General features: G+C 38.9%; 1 protein-coding gene across 2 annotated transcripts; it reads left to right on the forward strand.

Annotated features, from left to right (window-relative positions):
- Window positions 1-348: 348 nt before the first annotated feature.
- On the forward strand, window positions 349-14,525 carry RB195_002977 (uncharacterized protein; the record flags this gene model as incomplete). 2 transcript variants are annotated; one of them, XM_064200457.1, is made up of 18 exons in its annotated part: window positions 349-431; window positions 1,224-1,434; window positions 1,509-1,536; window positions 1,614-1,708; window positions 2,318-2,467; window positions 4,799-4,908; window positions 6,409-6,528; window positions 6,835-6,905; window positions 7,217-7,326; window positions 7,393-7,449; window positions 8,702-8,862; window positions 9,135-9,193; window positions 10,136-10,254; window positions 10,315-10,425; window positions 10,801-10,902; window positions 11,130-11,243; window positions 14,170-14,306; window positions 14,411-14,525. In XM_064200457.1, the coding sequence occupies 18 exons, from the start codon at window positions 349-351 to the stop codon at window positions 14,523-14,525; spliced, it is 1,953 nt and encodes a 650-aa protein (XP_064056337.1). The 2 variants fall into 2 exon arrangements, with proteins under 2 accessions (XP_064056337.1, XP_064056338.1); XM_064200456.1 differs by lacking the exons at window positions 349-431; window positions 1,224-1,434; window positions 1,509-1,536 and having other exon boundaries at window positions 1,622-1,708; window positions 6,790-6,905.
- Window positions 14,526-18,699: the final 4,174 nt, after the last annotated feature.

An 18,699-nucleotide genomic window follows, 5' to 3' on the forward strand; every position in this document is an offset into this window, starting at 1 on the left:
TAAAGGTAGCTCACCACGAATCTGACGTGGTGAGAGAATCCTTGAGAAAAGCTAGAGTTGGGGTTGTTTGTGGGTTGCGGGATCAGTGGTGGTTCCGCTCCTTTCTCCCTGTTCGTCGTAAGAAACGGCGTGGTACGTAGGAACGCTTCTCTATGCAAACGTTCCGGTACCCTTAGCAGCCTATTCCTTAGTTTCACTTGAATTGGCTGATGAGAAGGCATCACTGATCTGCGACCGATCGCACATGGATGCCTCGTACACAAATGAGGCGCGTTGCAACTGAAATCGTCTTCAGAAACAAAACGTCGTCTGCCACGATGTTCACCATTTCTTTACGATCAGGGAGAGATGAGCGGAACCAGCCTTGATCCAGCAACCTACAACCCCATCTCTACCGTTTCCCCCGGATTCCCTTACCACATCAGATTCAGGTTAGGTAAATAATTCAACGTAATTTAAGGTAAATGGTAATTTAAAGAAAATCTAATCAACTCAAAGTCAAAGTGTGACGCATACCACTTTTCTGATTTCATCTATTCTTTACCTAGTGGAATTTCTCACTCTCAGAACACACTATTTGATATATGTACAAAAGGGAAAGGAGTGAACACTCATTATGTGAATATTTCTCATAATTCCGTAAAATTCTTTGCGACTTTTAATTTCACCCTTATTTTCAATTCATTTCTTGATTTTCTGTAGAGCTAAAAATTCGCTACGATTTTTTTTGTCTCTTAGCTTCGTGTCCGGCTTTTTCGCTCCACACTGACAGCGATTAAGATGTTTTTCACATGCCGTCAGCAGTCAATCCTGTCTTTTCGTCATTTGACGCAGACCTATCTTGGCTTACAGAGAAAATTGCTTGGACATACCGTGCCTATTAGGCATACAGTTTTTAAGCGAACATATTTCCTGTTTTTTGGATCCGTAATTGCGACTGTTGGGCAGAAGTCTTGAGCGAAAACGAAGCATATTTTCGTCATTTTCTGTGTCTTCTCCCATTAAGCAAGTTTTTTTCTGGTGTTCACAAAATGTTTTCTTGAAAAGTTCATCGGAGGTTCCATAGACCTTGTTGGAGTGTAATTGATGTACTAAATGTGAACGTTTTCTTCACCGTTCTACTTTTTTTGTTCTGTGGTCGACATTTTTCAACAATTAAGTTTCAAGAATCGTAGTTTTAAAGGCAGAAGAGGTCTCATCGGGATAATCCGCGCCAATTTCAGTATCTGTACAGAGGTGTGGATAAACGCGCGTTGCCGCTGTTTGTCGATTACCACACGCAACTACAAGACAACAACATTGACTGACGACGACGACGACGAACAGGATCGTCGCCATCAGTGCGTTACGCAATTAATCCGTACAGCGTCCGCCGATTTCGGGACATCAATCGAAGAGAGACGAAAGAGCAGAGCCGGAGAACGTGTTTCGTTCGTCACTAACATACCATCATCGCCAGACGCCTTTCTGCAGTCCGCCGGCTGCCATTTCGTAGGTGACCTCGGAAGATTGGCCTTCACGTAACGGAGGATTCAGGTGAGCGGGCTTATTAACATTTTTCGTTCATTTTGAGGTAGACACTGAACTGATTAGTGGCTAATATTTTTATTCAGGCTCAAAAATGATCTACATATTGCTGTTCTGTTTGTTGATGGTACTGGATGTTGGTTCACAACAGTATGAAAAGGAATATTCGCCTCTGCTGGATGTGAGTGCTGTCGTTCACAAATTGATGTCGGTTCGCTTCGTGTCTGGTTTTTCCTATTCTTTCAAATCTTTCTTTTCTTTCTAGAATTTTCTGAAACACCTTTTAGGCTTCAGTTCCCAATTTTTCTCTGCTAAGGTTGAGGTTCTGTTTGGATTCTTTCCAAAAATCGCGTGAGAATACCCTTTCTTTTCGTAACTTTATTAATGTTATTCGATTCTCAGTCGTTTTTTCTGAAAGGAGAATGTATTGAAAGTTTTTCTCCATTTTTTTTCTGTTTTTGAAACTTTAAACCTTTCGGGACTTATATAGTTCCTTTACCCTTTCCTTCTTTTTAATAGAGCTCTTTCTTTCTTTCTAAAACTAAAGATTCTCCTTTTTTCTGATGTCTCTTTTTTTGAATTCTATTCATTTTTCTATTAAAAACTATTTGAAGAACTAAAAAAAAACTTTAACTTTTTTGAAACTAAAAAAAATTTATTCATCCTCTACATTCCATCCTCTTAATTATATTCTTTATTTGTTTGTGATCAAGTAATTAACTGCGTGTTCTCAGTTTGTTTTTGTTTATTTACCATTTCTGTAGTGATACTAAGAGCTTCATATCTTCAGCAAAACACTTCACCGTTGAATCCTGGAATACACTTGAGACTTATGCCAACTGGGTTGGCGTATATGCGTGAAATTGGCATGAAAGTCGTAAACGATCAGATATTGAAATTATCGTTGCCAACAATCCGGGAAAGAATCGAAAATGGCGAGGTGAGGATGATTTTTTTCTTTTTTTGTGGTACTAGCAGTATTTATGAAGAGATGTTCAGTTTTTCGCTTCTATTCAAAATTTCAAGGTTCTTTTGAACTTCCTTTCCTTTCTGATGAACTCGTTTTTTTTTCTGTTTTTTTTTCCCACGTCGCACTGTCCTCCATGTTCCCAGAGTTATGTGATGGTTTCATGCGAAAGCCATGTTTGTCCTTGGTTGTCTGGAAAAGGCTCAGTTTTTCTTCAGCTGTTGATCAGTGGGACCAGTTTCGTTTTCTTTTAGTCGTACATCCTTCTTTAACGAGTTCTTCTGCAGTGATTCGCCTCTTCACGATGTGATGATTTTCACAATAACAGCGCCGGATACCGGCTTTTCGTTCAAACGAACGAAAATCCTTCATTTCACCCGTGTCCTTACAGTTTGTACATTAAGACACAAACCAGAATTATGAGAGATTGATAAGGTTTAATGTGTCTCATTAAAATGAAAAAAAAATTGACTGAAGTCCATTTCTCAAAGAGAAATGGACTTCAGTCAATTTTTTGAAAACAGTTAACAGTCAACGATTTAAAAAAACCTTATTGACTAAAAAATTGAAACACTGCAATTTGCAAACACTTGCAAATTTTTGCCTAGGGACAGTCTTTTCTTCCGTTCCTCCTTAAAGGCAGCATACCACGAAACTGAAGAAGTTGAGTCTCTCTGCGAAAATATAATGAAAGATGAAAGATGTAGATCACGAGCATGAGCACGATCACTCCCATTTCCGCTTAATTGTCTTGAAAAACGGCGTTGGTGTTGACTTTGTCGATCGAATTTTCCGACGAGACGTCTAATAACGTATGACGTATGCGGGCGCGACCCTCCGCGTTTCATTTGCGAGCGAGCAAACAATAAATGAACGCTGTGTACTTGTTTTTTTTTACTGATTTGCTTGAACTGTGGCCAAGATTGTATTGATATTTATTAACAGCTAACGTTTCGGTGTTTTCGCCTACGTCAGAGCCTGGAAATATCAAAGCATTAGTGATTTATTCGCTTAAGCGAATAAATCAATTCAAAAAAATCGATTCAAAAAAAATTAAATTAAATTCAAACGCCTTATCACCTACAGAAAGCATCCAAACAGTAGGAAACTGAACTCTGCTGTGTATTTGGCCCGCTGGCAGACACTGCACGTGTGCCTGGCCTCGTGGACATGAAGCGTTGTTAGGCACCTCGTAGGAAAATCCAGTCGACGAGACTTCTTTCCAGCTTTTTTTTTCAGAATTATTAGGGAGAATTGAGCGTTATAGCACTCGTACTCGTGATATACACTCCTAACCCTATGTTTTCTTGGAAAGACCATGACACAGATAATTTCCTGGCACTCCATTTTTCTCCTCTCCATACTGAGGGGAAATTATATACTATGTTCGCATACTACATACCTGATCTTATGCATTATTGGATTGGCCCAAGCTATAACGCAAAAAAAGGTATGTCGACTGCTTCTCATCCCTCCAACCGTTGGTCATTGAAACGGAAGTATAGTCGTCACTTAAAATTCAATTTTATTAAATTTGATTAATTTTTGAACTTGGATTTTCGTTGATCTACATTCTGCCTCTTTATTCTCTTGCAGAAGTGATCTTTTTTGTCGAATCTTCTTGTTTTGCATATTTTTTCCGTACGAACATACAACAACAAATATCTCTGGATCATTCGATCCAGATAATCGCTCTCGACAAATTATCCTCTGTGATCCAAAAACAACAATTTGTACTTGTTTGGTAACAGCACGTAACAGGATCTTTTGCAATGCCTACTATTTTTGGTAGTTTTTTCAGGAGCAGAAAGAATTTTACTCAAAAAAAAATCATGTATTAGGGTTCACATTGTGAATGAGTACACGAATAATGAACTCAACGAAATTATGTGATTTTTTGGCTACTGGAACTTTTGATAAAAAAAATGTGAAAGATTTGTCTTTAATTTTTTTTCCAGATTGCATTTGAACTTTTTTCTTTACATTTTTTAAAAGATTTTGTTGCCGATCAGGTTGCGCTTGTCTTTTATAAGAGTGAAACAATACGACAGTAATATGAAAATAGTAAATAAACAGTGCAACGATATCACGGGAAAATATCGATGAGCAATGCAGAATCAGAATGTATCGAGAATTAAATGCAAAGTTAAAGCTAATTGCTGAAATTCCTACAGTAGCTGTAAGCGTATCGTCATCGTTGTAGATTCGCAAAATAGTGTCGTAGATCAAAATTGCATGCTATTTTATTATTTTATTTTTACTTAAGTCATTTGTTATGTTATTTGCCGTCTCTTTTTCTTTCAGGTATCCATCTACAGTGCACACATATCAAAATATTGGCCACCTCAGGAGTATTCATTGGATCTCATCGAACCAAACATGTTCCAATGGAGCATGTCAAAAATGCATATACGGTAGGTGATCTGGCATTTTTGCTATTACGATTTTTTTAACTGAAAATTATGTTATTATATATATCCGTATTTACTATATTATATATTGCTATATCATATACTTATTTATTATACTTATTATACTTATATTTACCATACTACTATATTATATATATTTATTTATATTTATATTTACATTTACTGAAAATTATATTATTATATATAAATTCGAAAAAGAAAGATGAAAACTGACGAGATTAGCCTTTTTAGCCCTTTACTTTTCTCTTTTTCTATGTGTTTTTCTTTGTTTTTCTTTTCATTTGACTGCCATGGTATTTCCTTGTTATTTTACGATCATCTTTCGTTTGGATAAGACGTTTCAAGTTTGGAAGTTGTTCAGAAAAAGAACTCCAACATTTTACAGTAGTGACCATATGTGAACCGGTCGTCGGTGTCGTATGTTACAGTTGGATGACTCAGCTTAATATCATGTCGCTTGCTGCATAGACTGTAACTTATGAGACCGGTTTGCGCAACAGTTACTAGACGGTGCAGAGAACCAGTGCATTAATCGCAGAAAATTATGGGATTTGGAAGAATCCTAGCTTCGTCCAGTCGACTTTTCCCATAAACCTGCGAGGATACGCTGTTTCTAGGAAAGGAAATTCATGACATCGACAAGAATTGTGGTAGTAAAACCTGTACGTTTAGAAGCTTCTGTGAATGAGGTCGCAAGGGTGCTGCCTCTCGCTATTCCCTCAGTTTCTGAGAACGCTCTCAAAGAAAACGAAGACTTCAAGCGCGAAGATTTCTCTATGAATATTGTATGACCCACCGTGGTCAGATCACCTACAGCTTTGAGAACCGCGCATCTTTGGTAAGTAGTGCAGAAACCATGTCAACATAGTACTTTTCCACACCGTTTCCAGAAAATTTTTTGGCTTGATTATGCAATTTTCTTTAGGAATTGGGAATAGACTGTTAAAGTCATTCCATTCATCACAATCTCGGTTGCGGTCCTCTTGAAAGAGACGAAGATAACGAAGGCAGCGAAATTGATTGAAAAAAACTAAATTAAAAAATAAAAGTTATATTAATCATTATAAATTAAAATTTACTTTATTAATTATATTATAAATTATAGATTGTAGAAATATATTAAAATAATGAATTATATTTTAAATTAAGAGTATAAATCTAAATTAAATTATAATTATTATAATTATGGACTTGGGGGATTTGTGACCGAAACTTTATTTCTTGACATGAATCATTCGATTTTTCAGAGGAATGTCGAAACTCTTGAGTTCTGCTCGCAGTACACTTTTTTATTTATATTTTCGACATATAAGGGTTTTTCCTGAAAACGAAACGACGATCCATCTCTGAGGAACAATAAAATTATTATGTCTAATTTTATGTCAATTATGTCCTGATAAGATGATTATTCCCCAGAATCCTGTCCTATGATACAATTTACATTTACACTTTTTATTAATATTACTAATTACCTTTTTTCAGCGCAGCAGGTGAATTCCAAGCGTCAATAGCAAATCCGTTACTGCTTACTGTACCCATTTCTGGTTACTTTGAAGCTTTGCTGGGTCATGTGGCGCTAACGATTAGTGTACGATTGGAAAGGTTCGATGTTTTTTCTTTTTTTTCTGGGAAAAAAACTGTTATTAGCCTTTGTTGATTGTTTCGCCAACTTTCCTAACTATTAATCGAGTGAAAGGGGCGAAGCATTAAGTTCACAATTGTTTTGTCGCCATAGATTGCTGACCAATAGTGTGGTGGATACGCTCCGCCCCTTTCCATATTGCTAGATGTATTGGCGATTAATCACTGTTTTCATTCAACACTGGTAATTTTATTGTTTAATAATAACTATATTTTTGGGAGTAACTTCGGCTCGCCACAAGTCCGATCGGCACTCTGTCAATCAAGTATTGGATATGTGGATCTGAATGTCAGGAATACTGGTGTGATCACGGACTTCTTCATTAATGCTTTCAAAGGTAAGCCATATTCGTCTCTTTTTTTTCAGGATATCCTTTGATCTTTTGTCCTGTAACCTTTCTTCCTTCCTATATCCTTATGCCCTTCCTTTTGTTCATCCTTTTTTCATACTCTGTATGTATGCATGTGTAACCTTTATGTATACAATTTTACGATATCTTATTTCATACATTTTAACATTGCAATTACAAATATAACAATAAACACTACAGTTGAAATACAATAACAAATACAATTTAATACAATTACAAGTTCTAATATGTTTTACTACATTTACTGATGCAATACAATTTTACCTTCTGTTCTTCAGCTTTTCTCATTGCACATTTCAAACCACAAGTTGAACAAAGGATGTGTAAAATGATTGAAACGATCATTAATCAGGATATGAACCGGCTACTTACTACAATGCCACTAAAGGTAGATATTGATCGGTTTCTGCCAGTGCTAAGTGGTTTCGCGTCTTCCTATTAGAGCGAATTTCAGGTCAGGATAAACGAGAACGACCTGGACATTATTGGGCAGACGTTTGGCATTGCAAGAGTAAGTTTGAAGTGTTTTGCGTCTAATATGAATCATAGTCGAGACGAATGAGAGGCGATCTTTTTGTCGCTATTGCTGACCAATAGTGCTATGGTTACGTTCCGCTTCTTTCTCTATATCTAGGTGTTAAGCCTCAAAATATTTAGGAAAATTTCGATTATCCTATTTTTTTTACGAACTTTGTGAAAGGTCACATCTACAAAGTTGATAAACCTCTTTAAATGGTTTTTTTTGCTTATTTTGCTAGGAAAACGCGTTGTTAACGTTGAAAGTGGGACCAGTGGCTCGATCCTGTCAAGTGGATCAATAGTGGCCCTACTGACTGGATCTAGCTACTACACGCCTCAAATTTAGCGTATGGGGAGTCCTACGCACTTATTAGTTGTTTGATTTAATCCTTGATTTTCTCCTCTGGCTTCTATGCTTTCATTTATTTGTTTTGCAATAAGAACAGCCTTTTCAGGAAAATTTCTTTCTTTTTCTGGTACCGTTAGTCATAATTCTTTCAAAGTTATAAAGAGTCCTTCCGATTTCCTAACTGATTTGTGCCCACGATTTTTCTTTCAATAACTCTAAACCGCACTTCCGCCTAAAAATACCCTCAAAACCTTGAGACAAGGAAATTACATGTACACTCATTTTTTGTGCACTGTTTCCAACATTAACAAATGGTCCGCTCATCCTTATTTTGATACTTTTCAATCAGCTTTAAGGGCAGCGTATCAAGATTTTGACGTGGTGCGGATTCCACAAGGAAAGCGTAGAGCTCGGGAAGTAGATAGCGAAGCTCAGGGTGGGCTCTGCTCATCTTTCCCTAATCGTCGTGAAAACCGACGTGGAAGACGAAGTTATTTCCTACAAGGCAGCTTAGAGCGTGCTCACCTCACAAAAGCTCCGATTCCCTCAATGCATCGCTCCTGCCTGTTCAATTATTTTACTTGAATAAGATGTCGAGGAGACCCAATTGATCTTCAATCGCACGTGGATGTGACGCGTGCACAGTGGTGGCGCGTTGCGACTAATTTTGTAGGTAAGAACGTCTTCCACGCCATTTTTTATGCAGTTGGAGGTAGATCTAAGCTTGAGCAGCGCAGCTTTCCGCAATCTAAAACTCGAACTTAACGGTTTCGCTGTGGGTTCTTCACCACCTTAAAATCATGACGCACTGCCTTTATTTACTTCCTATTTTTCAACATACCCTTTTTCTTTTAATTTTAATCACTACTCGTGTGTTTCAAAAATTCTCTTCCAGCCAAAGAGCAAACTCGGGCAACATGGCCTCAAGAACTTTACGCTTATCCATTTTGTACAAAATCTTCGCGAAAAAAATCTACTGCTTGACTACCAGCTTACAGCTGATCCTTTTGTGCAAAATGGCGCGATTGCAATGTTGGCAAAGGGTGAGATCTCATGGTGAGTTCCCGCTGTTTTTCGATCTTTGATTTTTGTCGGGATTCTTTCAAGAATTTTTTGTAGGGTATAGATTGTTTCTTTCAGAAAATGATTAGTTATAATAACTGCTTAGCTACTAAAATGGGTTTTCTTTATTAATAGATTTTTTAGAATCTTTCGGTGCTCCTAACAGACATTGACACTTCCTTTATTGCTAGCGCAGAATCAAAAGCACAAAACCATTTCATGTAGATCATTTTACGGTTGTTATCGTTTTTCGTCCTCGATTTTAGGCGAGGAAATGGCGGCACACCGTTCTATCCGCCAAATGTTCGTATTCCAATTCCACACGGTTAGTTCTGAATTATTCATAGGTTTTTCATCCTCTAACGCGCATCTTATGGAAGGAATTCATCGCAATCTTTGGTTCCGCCTGTAGGCCCACATGGCCCAAACTCTCAGACACCGGATGACATTTTCTCTTTTTCTGTTAGAATTTTGATGAAAACTTTCTAATTTTTCCTCCTCATTAGGTGTAGTTCGCTCCACCTAAGAAAATTTAGCAGTGTACTTTTGCTGAAGGTAGTAAGAACCTTTCAGCTTTACTCTTACAGTTACTGAAGGTTTAAATACTATAGGGGAAGCTCGAAAAATTTTCTAGATATTAGGACATTACTTTGCAATTTTATGGTTTCATTCTACCACAGTTTTGGGGCTAGTCCAGCCGTAGAAGCAAAGGAACACTTTGCTGCCGCGAAATGAATGTCAGTCGGGTTTTATGTTATCCCTGTGCGTGTAGCGCAGTCGGTAAGAGGTTCCGCTGTGTCTGCACGATCGACCGGAAGTCAGATTCTGCCCTAAAGCCAACCAAGCCTTTCATCTATCCGTAGCCGATAACCAGACTTGTTTGGAAGGATGCAAAAATTGACTTGATGCATCGGCTAACCCGCGGCTAACTCCTTGTGTAGGCTAGATACGCGTTCGTATACCTGAAGCGATTCTGAATTGGAGTGAACGCGGTGGCGCTTCCCAAGCAGATTGTTGACGCCAGGCACTTTATCTGTCATGTTTGGTTCCGAATACGGCTCGAGAAGACAGTAGCAACACTGTCGAATTCCATTTCCATTCCTGATTCCCGTGGGTCCCAAGAATCGTGAGACAGCGTGGTGAAGTCGCTGGCGCTTCTTGCTCTAAGCCTCTGTGGACGGAATTCGTTCACTTAATTATTGTTTTCAGAATTCGCTCATTTACATTTGGCACATTTTCATTTTTCCGCCATCATATCTTAATTTAGGAGTTCATATGGTTGAATTCTTTGCAACGGACTATATTGCGAACTCTATGCTCTATCATGCTTACAAGCAGCACCTAATGGATGTGATCGTAGGACCGGAGAGCAGTCCACAGCTGAAAGTATGTATGCAGAGACCTTCTACTTCTGCTCTTCAATAATCTTCGTACACTTTCACCCAGGATTTGCTCTTCACGTCGTGCGGCACCGGCTTTTGCATTGGCGAATTCCTTGGTGCACTCGGAGACCAGTATCCGAATCGACAAGTTGAAGTGGTGTTCACTGCACGAAAAGTTGGTTAAAAATTATTTTGTTAGCGAAAATCCGAGATTTTCCCTTTGATTCCCAAGAAAGCAAATACAACTTTTTGTATTATATAGAGATAATTATATATTTATATAATTATCTCTATATAATACATTATATATAATAATTATATATATAATTATTATATAGAGATAATTATATATTATATAATTATATAAAAAACACTGGCTTGATCATCGGCTGGCCCCCGCAAGTCATTGTATAGGCCAACACGCGTTCCAAAACCTCAACGATTACGAATTCCACTAAAACGCGTTGGCGCATCCCGAGTGGATTGATACGCCAGTGACTTTATATATTATATATTTATTTTATGCGTTTTTCAGAAAAGCCTTTTTTAGGCGCCGTTGATCGTTTTCGTGGAGAATCGTGCGCGATTTAGGTTGCACGGCAGAATGAACATGTTTGTGAGGCCGAATAATGCACAGCAGGTGAAAGAAATGGTGAGTTATGTATTTTATGGGAGTGCAGGGGAGCAGTGATGAAGGATGAATGAATGAATGAACGAATGAATGAGTGAATGAATGAACAATAGAATGAATACGAAGAATATTTGTGAGAACTGCAACGATGAAGTGTTAATTTTGATGAACACTGTAAACCAAAGCTTTTTTAAAAGGAAATTTTGGAGTGAGCGCAATTGAAAAAAAAAATCACTCTTTTGATCCAGATCATTCGGTCAGACACTACGTTGACGGCGAATGTGAATATGTGGATTAATAACACCAAAGTTGTTGGAAATGCCACTATCGAGAACCTCGATTTCAAACTGTTGGAAACGAAGGTAAGTCATAAGTCACAAAACGTAAAATTCCTTTCTTTCAACGGTCTTTCTAGAAGTAAATTAAAGATGAGGTTCTACCACAACGATAACTAATGTAGCATTTTCAATATAGTAATGGTAATAGCATAGCAAAGCGTAATGAAAAGACCGGTAGTGAGCACAAGGAGTTAGGTTAGTTAATCACCTGTATCACCTGTGTATTACCTGTGCTCCCGTGGTTCATCGATTTGCTCGAGCAAAGACCAGTAATATCTTTATTTGTCCCAAACGAGCGCAAGAACTGTTCAGTGGTTTCTCTTCTCGTGAGGTGGACTGGAAATGCATCGTATTTTTTCTTGAAGGGATTCGTAATAAGATCTGACCACCGATTCGGCAGTCTTTCTGTCTCTCGATTGGTATCAAGTCGCACACGCCTCTGATCCAACTACTGTTGCTAAACGTGTTCGGCCCACCTAATTTTATTTTCTCTTGTATAAGCAGCATCTTCTCTGATCTTTGATCGGTGACGTAGGAATGAGCTTCCAATCCCTTCTTTGATTTGCGGAAAGCGGGCTACTAGTACCACCCTTCAATTGCGCGTTCTAGAATAGAAAACCACGATCGCATTTTCCTCCTCCTTGCGACACGCCGAGGTTTTTGAAGCGTATGTCAAAGCAGGGAGAACGGTATTGTTGAACGAGTGAGTACTGAGCCGGATGTTCTTAGTCTTCTTCACTTCTTCGCTAACTGTTCTTAGTCTTCTTCACTGAAGCACTCTGTTGAGCGTGAATTAAGCATCAGATACCTATCCTGTTTCCCATAAACAGGTCCAGGTTCAACTGAAGACCGATCTTTTTGCACATTCCATCAAATTCGACAAGCATTCGTTCCTGATTCTGATTGATGCTTTATGCTATCAAAACGATGTCATCAGCAAAACGGAGATGGTGTAACTTTAACTTCAACTCAATTTTCCATTATTTTTCCATTATTTTTTATTCCATTCCAATCTCCGCAATCTACTCATTCATTCCCTGCATCGCGTTCTTCAGACATCACCAAAGCGCAAACGGTGTAGTTGCCGACCGTCAACCTTCACTCCCATTTCGTCCCATTCCAACTTTCGCATTGCGTTCTCGAGGGTGGCAGAGAATATTTTGTATGAGATTGTGTCATCCTAGCAAACAGCCCTCTCCATTTCGATTGTGACATTATTGTAGAATGAGGGAATTTTGGTCGTGAAGTTGTTACACAACTCACGAAGTATCTTTATGTATGAAGAACGTACGCCTTGGTTGTCTAAGGCCTCCAGAGCCGCTTCAGTCTCAACTGAATCGATGCCTTTCTTCAATTTAATGAAGGTGAGACACAGCGGCATCTTGTACTCTCGCGATACTTCTATGACTTTTGAAACGGTGTGTATGTGGTCTGTCGTAATGAACCTTTCTCGAAACCCTGCTTGCTCGGATGGATGTCTTTAATCTGTCATCAGTGTTCTTTCTATCCTGCTCAGGATTACTCTTGTAAACGGCTCGTAGATGACGGAAAGTTAGCAGATTGTTTAATAGTTGCCGAAGTTTCTCCATTTCCCTTTTCGATGCAGCAGTTGTTCCATTCCAATTCCGTCGAGCAGTCATCTTTGTCTTGCGATTGGAGATCTCTCGATGGGGATACTGGATGCTCCTTGCGGTGTCTGCAGTTTCTGCCAACTCTCTTATCTTTGAAGTCTTCTTTCATCGCGCCCCTGCAAAGCTTTGAGAGTTAGTACGTGAGTCCATGGTTGTCTTTCGCTCGTGCTGCTCCATCCAGGCGCATTAGCTCAAGAACTTTCGCAGGCGTCTCTTGGTAAACTTAAAACTCTGAGCCTTTCTCGTGCAGTCATGAAGGTGTTCAAACATATCGTATTCTTCGTCGATGATGTCCCTTGAGGAATCTTTTCAAGAGCCTGTAGCCGGCCAGCGTAGCGAAAAATCCCAGTTAATGATATTTCTAAGATTCCGCTCTCCGTACTTCGCGGCTTTTTCTGTCTCCTGGTAAACGAAATTCGAAACGAAATTCCCCGGAGGTGACGATAGTTCGATCATCTTTAGAACTTTGGCATACAGCGGGATCCGCCAGACAAAACGTTTCACTGATGATGACGTATTCAATTTCAGCACGGTACCCTCCATCAAGTTGCTTCCACGTCCAGAATAGGAACGAGAGTTGGAATTGCCAGTTCTCGTGGGTGGTCTTGGTCGCCATGATGAACTCGGAAAGCCTTTCCCCCTGTTCGTTCCATTCTATGCCGTGACTCTCGATGTGAAATTTTTCTTCTGGGCCCAGGTTCATATAGAAAACTTCGATTTCTTTTTCTTCGTAGCTTGTTGTTGAAGTGCAAGCGACGTAGGATAGTCAAAGTTAACGCTAGAGCACATCTTCTCATCCGCAGACTTAGGTAGTAAGTTGTTCGAAAGAGTCGATGTTCTTTCCCATACTTGTGTTAACGATGAACCAACTCTAGCAACTCTTCTACTGCTGCATGTATCTGAGAAAAGTTTTTCTCCAGTGCCATTTGCGACATTTCCCGGGTGGTATCGTCTTGTCTCAGTCACTCTGATGACGTCGTACTTGATCTTCATCATCGGATCTTCGACGGACCATATTGACGCAAACGTACGTGCGTTATGAGCACAGATGATTTTCCTAGTCCTTTTCCGTTTTGTTACCCAAACTAATTCCTGCGATCCCGTCCTTCCTGGTGCTGGTGTTAAGAGTCCCTCCTGGCACAACAGAAACAGAGAGTCCGTCCCCTGAGTCCATCTGCATCTCAGAGCGCAACGCGCAATGTCGCTTTTGGTCTGCGATTAGCCCCCTATTCGCCACCTTGGGACGAAAGGAGATCCGTGGAATTTGAAATAAGTCCCCTTTAACTTCTATCCACTAATATACGACACGTTTACTTAAGATTAACGACGTGGACCAGGCATCGTTTGGAGACCTTGGCTTGTTTGGTGCGGAATTTCTGGAAAAACTGCTCACTGAGATCTTGCAGCTTGGCATAACTATGCCCTCAATGCAAGGTGTTCAACTAAAAAGCCCTCGGTTAGTTGATTTCTTCTGAATCCGGTGCTCTTCTCTAAAATTTTTATTTTTATTTGTACTCTTGACCACTCCGCTCTTATCTTTTAAGCAAGACTTTGTTTTAGATTGTCCTTTCATGAAAGATACTTGCGAGTTCAAACTTACTTCAAACTAGATGAGACCTTCACTGGCGATCTCGTACGGACGGCCGTTCGACAAACTCTAAGTCACGTTGGGTGATAATGCGGACGAAATCTCCCACTAAGAGGAGCTTTAGATTTTGTAGATATTTTCGTGTATTTTCGTTATTTTGAGAGGCTCTCTTGTGATTTCTCACAAATCCAGAAAGTACTGTGGTCATTAATATCCAAGCATGATTACGGTAATGCAGAAAACTTGCGAATTCCTTGTAGCGATCAGACTCATGTACATACTCGGTGTCGAGTAGGATGACGATTCGCTCGACCAATCGATTGCAAATTATTCGAGGAACTGAATTTTCGACAGTTGTCGTCTTCTCAATGATTTGAGGGATTTAGCGTTCGAGAGAAACTTTCGAGAGGTTCTTCATCGGATTCATTTGCTTTGTCGAATATTCGTGAAGTCGATTTTTCGGACCCGACTTGTAGAATGTAGAACAAATGTATCCGCAGCCGAGTACGATATGATTATGATCCTCCTCTTCTATGCAAAAATTACAGGAGGATACCAATTTCTAAAGTTTACTTTGTGTTAGAAAAGTTAAAATAACCTTTTTTTTATGTTCAATTCTATTTAGAACGACGCTTAAAAATGTGGTAACCTGTGCCGACATTTGAATGGTTCACTGATAAATCAGTAGTAGGCCGATTACTCGAAATTTACAGATGAACATCGTTCCGATCGTGAAGTTTTAGAGGATTTTCCATGTTTCTAATATAATGTATATATGTCTAGAAAAAGAATGAAGTAGTAGTATGAATGTAAAAAGTGTCCAAGAGATGTTTCTTGCAAAATTACGGGCAATTTTCAAAGCTTACGCTGTTTTATTTATACGTTTTACTGAGCTAATATTTGATTCACTGTTATTAATCTGAATATGGTTTGTTGTATAAAGCTTTTACCACTTTGTTTGTTTACCACTTACAATCTTACGATTAACGCGAATTGCATCTGATATCAAGTTCATCAGCTTTTAGCCACTTATCTATCGATTTATTTACCATTCATTCACCCATTCATTCATTCATTCGTTACTTATTCACTTATTCATTAGGAGTTTACTTCTATCGCTTCGTACATTTCTCCATGCTGTCCTAGCAGTCAGCACCTTTAGTAGCCTTCCACCATCTATGGTTCACTGTCCTGTCGCAGTTTTCTGTCTTTTCTGTCTGGAAAAAAACACCTCTCCAGTGAATACATTCCGAGGTTGCTGATGGTTTGTTAGTGTTGTCCGTCTCAGAAATTTTGCACCTCTGGACATTCTTTCATTTCTCATTCTTTTCCCGTAATCTTTCCTTTTTCTTTCGCAAAATCTGTCTATTCAATAACAAATACACTGACCCACATTAAAGACAGCGATAAAATTGACATAGTGCGAAAACCTCATGGGAAATGTACAATTCGGGGTGTAGGCCACGAATACTAGTGCGGCCCCACTCAGTTTCTCCTAATTGTCCTGTAAAATGGCGTGGGAATGCTGTTTGTTCCTACGAGGTAAGTTGGAACGCACCATCACGTGCCGCATCCAAGCGCAAGCGGTCGAAAATCTATAACGTCTCCTCATCAGCCTATTCAAGTAAATATAGTAAATACACCAATATATAGGCTGGTGAGAGGACCGGAGCGTCTGCAAGTATTACACGTTCTAAGGTACCCTGTAGGGAAAAACGCCGCTCCCACGCTTTTTTTTGGGGACAATTAGTGGAAAACGAGAGAGCCGTACTCGTATTCGTAATCTACACCCCGAACTCTATACTTTCCGTGTGGTTTTCACATTTCGTCAATTTCCTGATACACTCCCTTTAATTCATTTTATTTCATGTGTTTCATGTAACAACCCAATCATTGTTCTGTTTCAACTGTAACATAATTCTCCCTTTTTGAAGTCACTTAGTATTACAACGAATTGATGACTTATTGATTGATTTTATTGGTTCATAAAATTCTGTCTGCAGAAGATCATGTGACATTGCTTTAGAACCGTATTTAAAGTGTATCTTGCTTAAAGAGTATTCCCCAAGGTATCGGCAATTTTTCCTTAACTGTTCGAAGTAGATCGTTATGGTCTTTAAGTATACATAATAAAATTAGACACATTGGTCTCTAATAGTTCCTTTATCTCTAGTTTATTGCGTTTAACAGTCAAAATCGCTAATCTTATGCTATCTCCTTCGTGAAAACAACAACAGTACCGTCAATGTTCAAATTCGCCGAAGAAAAAAGCACCTGTCATAATATATATATATATATATATATATATATAATGTCATAAGCGGTTGTAGCATCTAAAAGCAACCAAAAAACAAGAAAAATGCCTTTAATGAAATGTCGCAGTGGCAGAGCAAATTGTCAGTCAGAGTCGTCTTCCGAGGAGGAGACAGGCCGAGTAGACTCATCCGACAAAAGTCTTCGCTCTTCGCTTCGCTTTACCTTTGCCACACGTGGACATGGGGTTTCTTTTTTTGTTGATGAAGAAAATCGTGACCATTTTTCCCGCAATCTTTTTCCCTCACAAATGACGTTCAATTGCTTGCACATGAAATTGGTAGGAATTTTCTCGTTTGATGGCAAAATCTTCCAAACAGGAACACCCATCCCACCAAAAAGAATAACCCTCTTCTGATGCTCATTGCTGTTCGGAATCGAAACTCCAGATTCAACCGCCTTCGAAATAACATTTGAATATAAATTTCCCCGTTTGTAAACTGGCTGAATGTGAAAAACACGATGCATTTTTTCTTTGTTATCTCTTCTTTTTCTTTTATTGGTGATAGCTCCAGATAGAAGAACCTTTTTTCCTAACTCAGAAGTGGAATTTTCCACAACCACTTTTTTTTTCTATTCTATAAAATAAAATCCGTGCAACACTTCAAGCATTTATTTTCTCTAGCTCTGATAGCATCACGTGTATGTAGTTTTTCCTTTGAAACGTTTGCAAATTGAAAATGTTTTTGCGCTGGTGCGGCAGCCATTGCTCCTGCTAACTCCATGAAGTGAGAGATTACTGTAAATTCAATCTGTGTGACGTTGGGATTCGAAATGAAAAGCGGCTGAAACACCACAACATAAACCTAATAAACCGTCATACGATCTGACGACGTGATCTTTTTTCGCTTCCTAACTCACTAATCTCGTTTATCTCGTTCGCTAGGTTATGATTTCCTTTTACATTTACCGTTTCCTCGACTTCCATTAGCATTTCCATCCTTCTTCGTTTACAATCATCGGGTTGGTCCTCGTTTTCGCTTAGAATCCTCTTTCTCAACTGCTTAGTTCACTTCGCCTTTTCTCCATTTCAGATTTCCTAATTTCAATCGTCTGAAACTTTCAATCTTCCTTTTTGAGTCTTTGCCGGCACTACGACACCCTTTTTTATTCATATCTAATTTTAAGATTTTCTAAATCATCTAGACCCGAACCGTATACGGGACTGATCCCGTCTTGTTGTTATCTTTTTTCTGTTTTTTTTTCACTATGTACATATTTACTGTATTTGTTTTGTATTCGTCCTTGCTACATCGTTCTTGGCATGTCATTGGGCGTAATAAAAAGTGGATAATCAATATAATATCATATAATTGACGTAGTTTTTAATGTATTAATCCTAAGTTATTTATATACTTTTCGGCAGGATTAGAGTTTTTTCGTTGTTTCGATGTTGCAAGCATTCCTCCAGCTCAAAACAAAAAAAAATTGAAAAGAAGTAGATCAACAAGAATGATGAGGCTTTTCACAGCAGTTAGTTTTCACAGTAGTTAGCAGCAGTTTCACATCACCACTCTTTTTCGATTGACTTTCAAATTTTTCAACTATTATACCATCCAGAGGAGTTCCATTACTGAATTCCCCTATATTATGTGGTCATTCATTGCACTCTATATACGCTGATGTCACTGTAAACGGAGAATGCACATCGGTTATGGACGTTTTGACGTCATTTGCAGGAAAGCCCCATGTTTTTTGCTTGACTTCCGCATGACGACGACGATTCGTTGTTCTCGTCAGGGTTGACTGAACTGATTCAATCTCTCAAACTTGCATCGTGTACATCAGCGTCAGCATCGCAGCCTTCACATGTGAGTTCCATGGAACATTCTTCTGTAGCTTAAGTTTGTGTGCATTGAAGCTTTCTATGGCTGCATCGTTGAAGAACCCCTATAAATAACCGACTTCTAAGCTTTGGGAATTTTGTTAGAGAGGGGAATTCATGTTG

Source organism: Necator americanus, chromosome IV, assembly GCF_031761385.1.
Source record: "Necator americanus strain Aroian chromosome IV, whole genome shotgun sequence".
In the NCBI taxonomy this organism is placed as follows: Eukaryota; Metazoa; Nematoda; class Chromadorea; order Rhabditida; family Ancylostomatidae; genus Necator; species Necator americanus.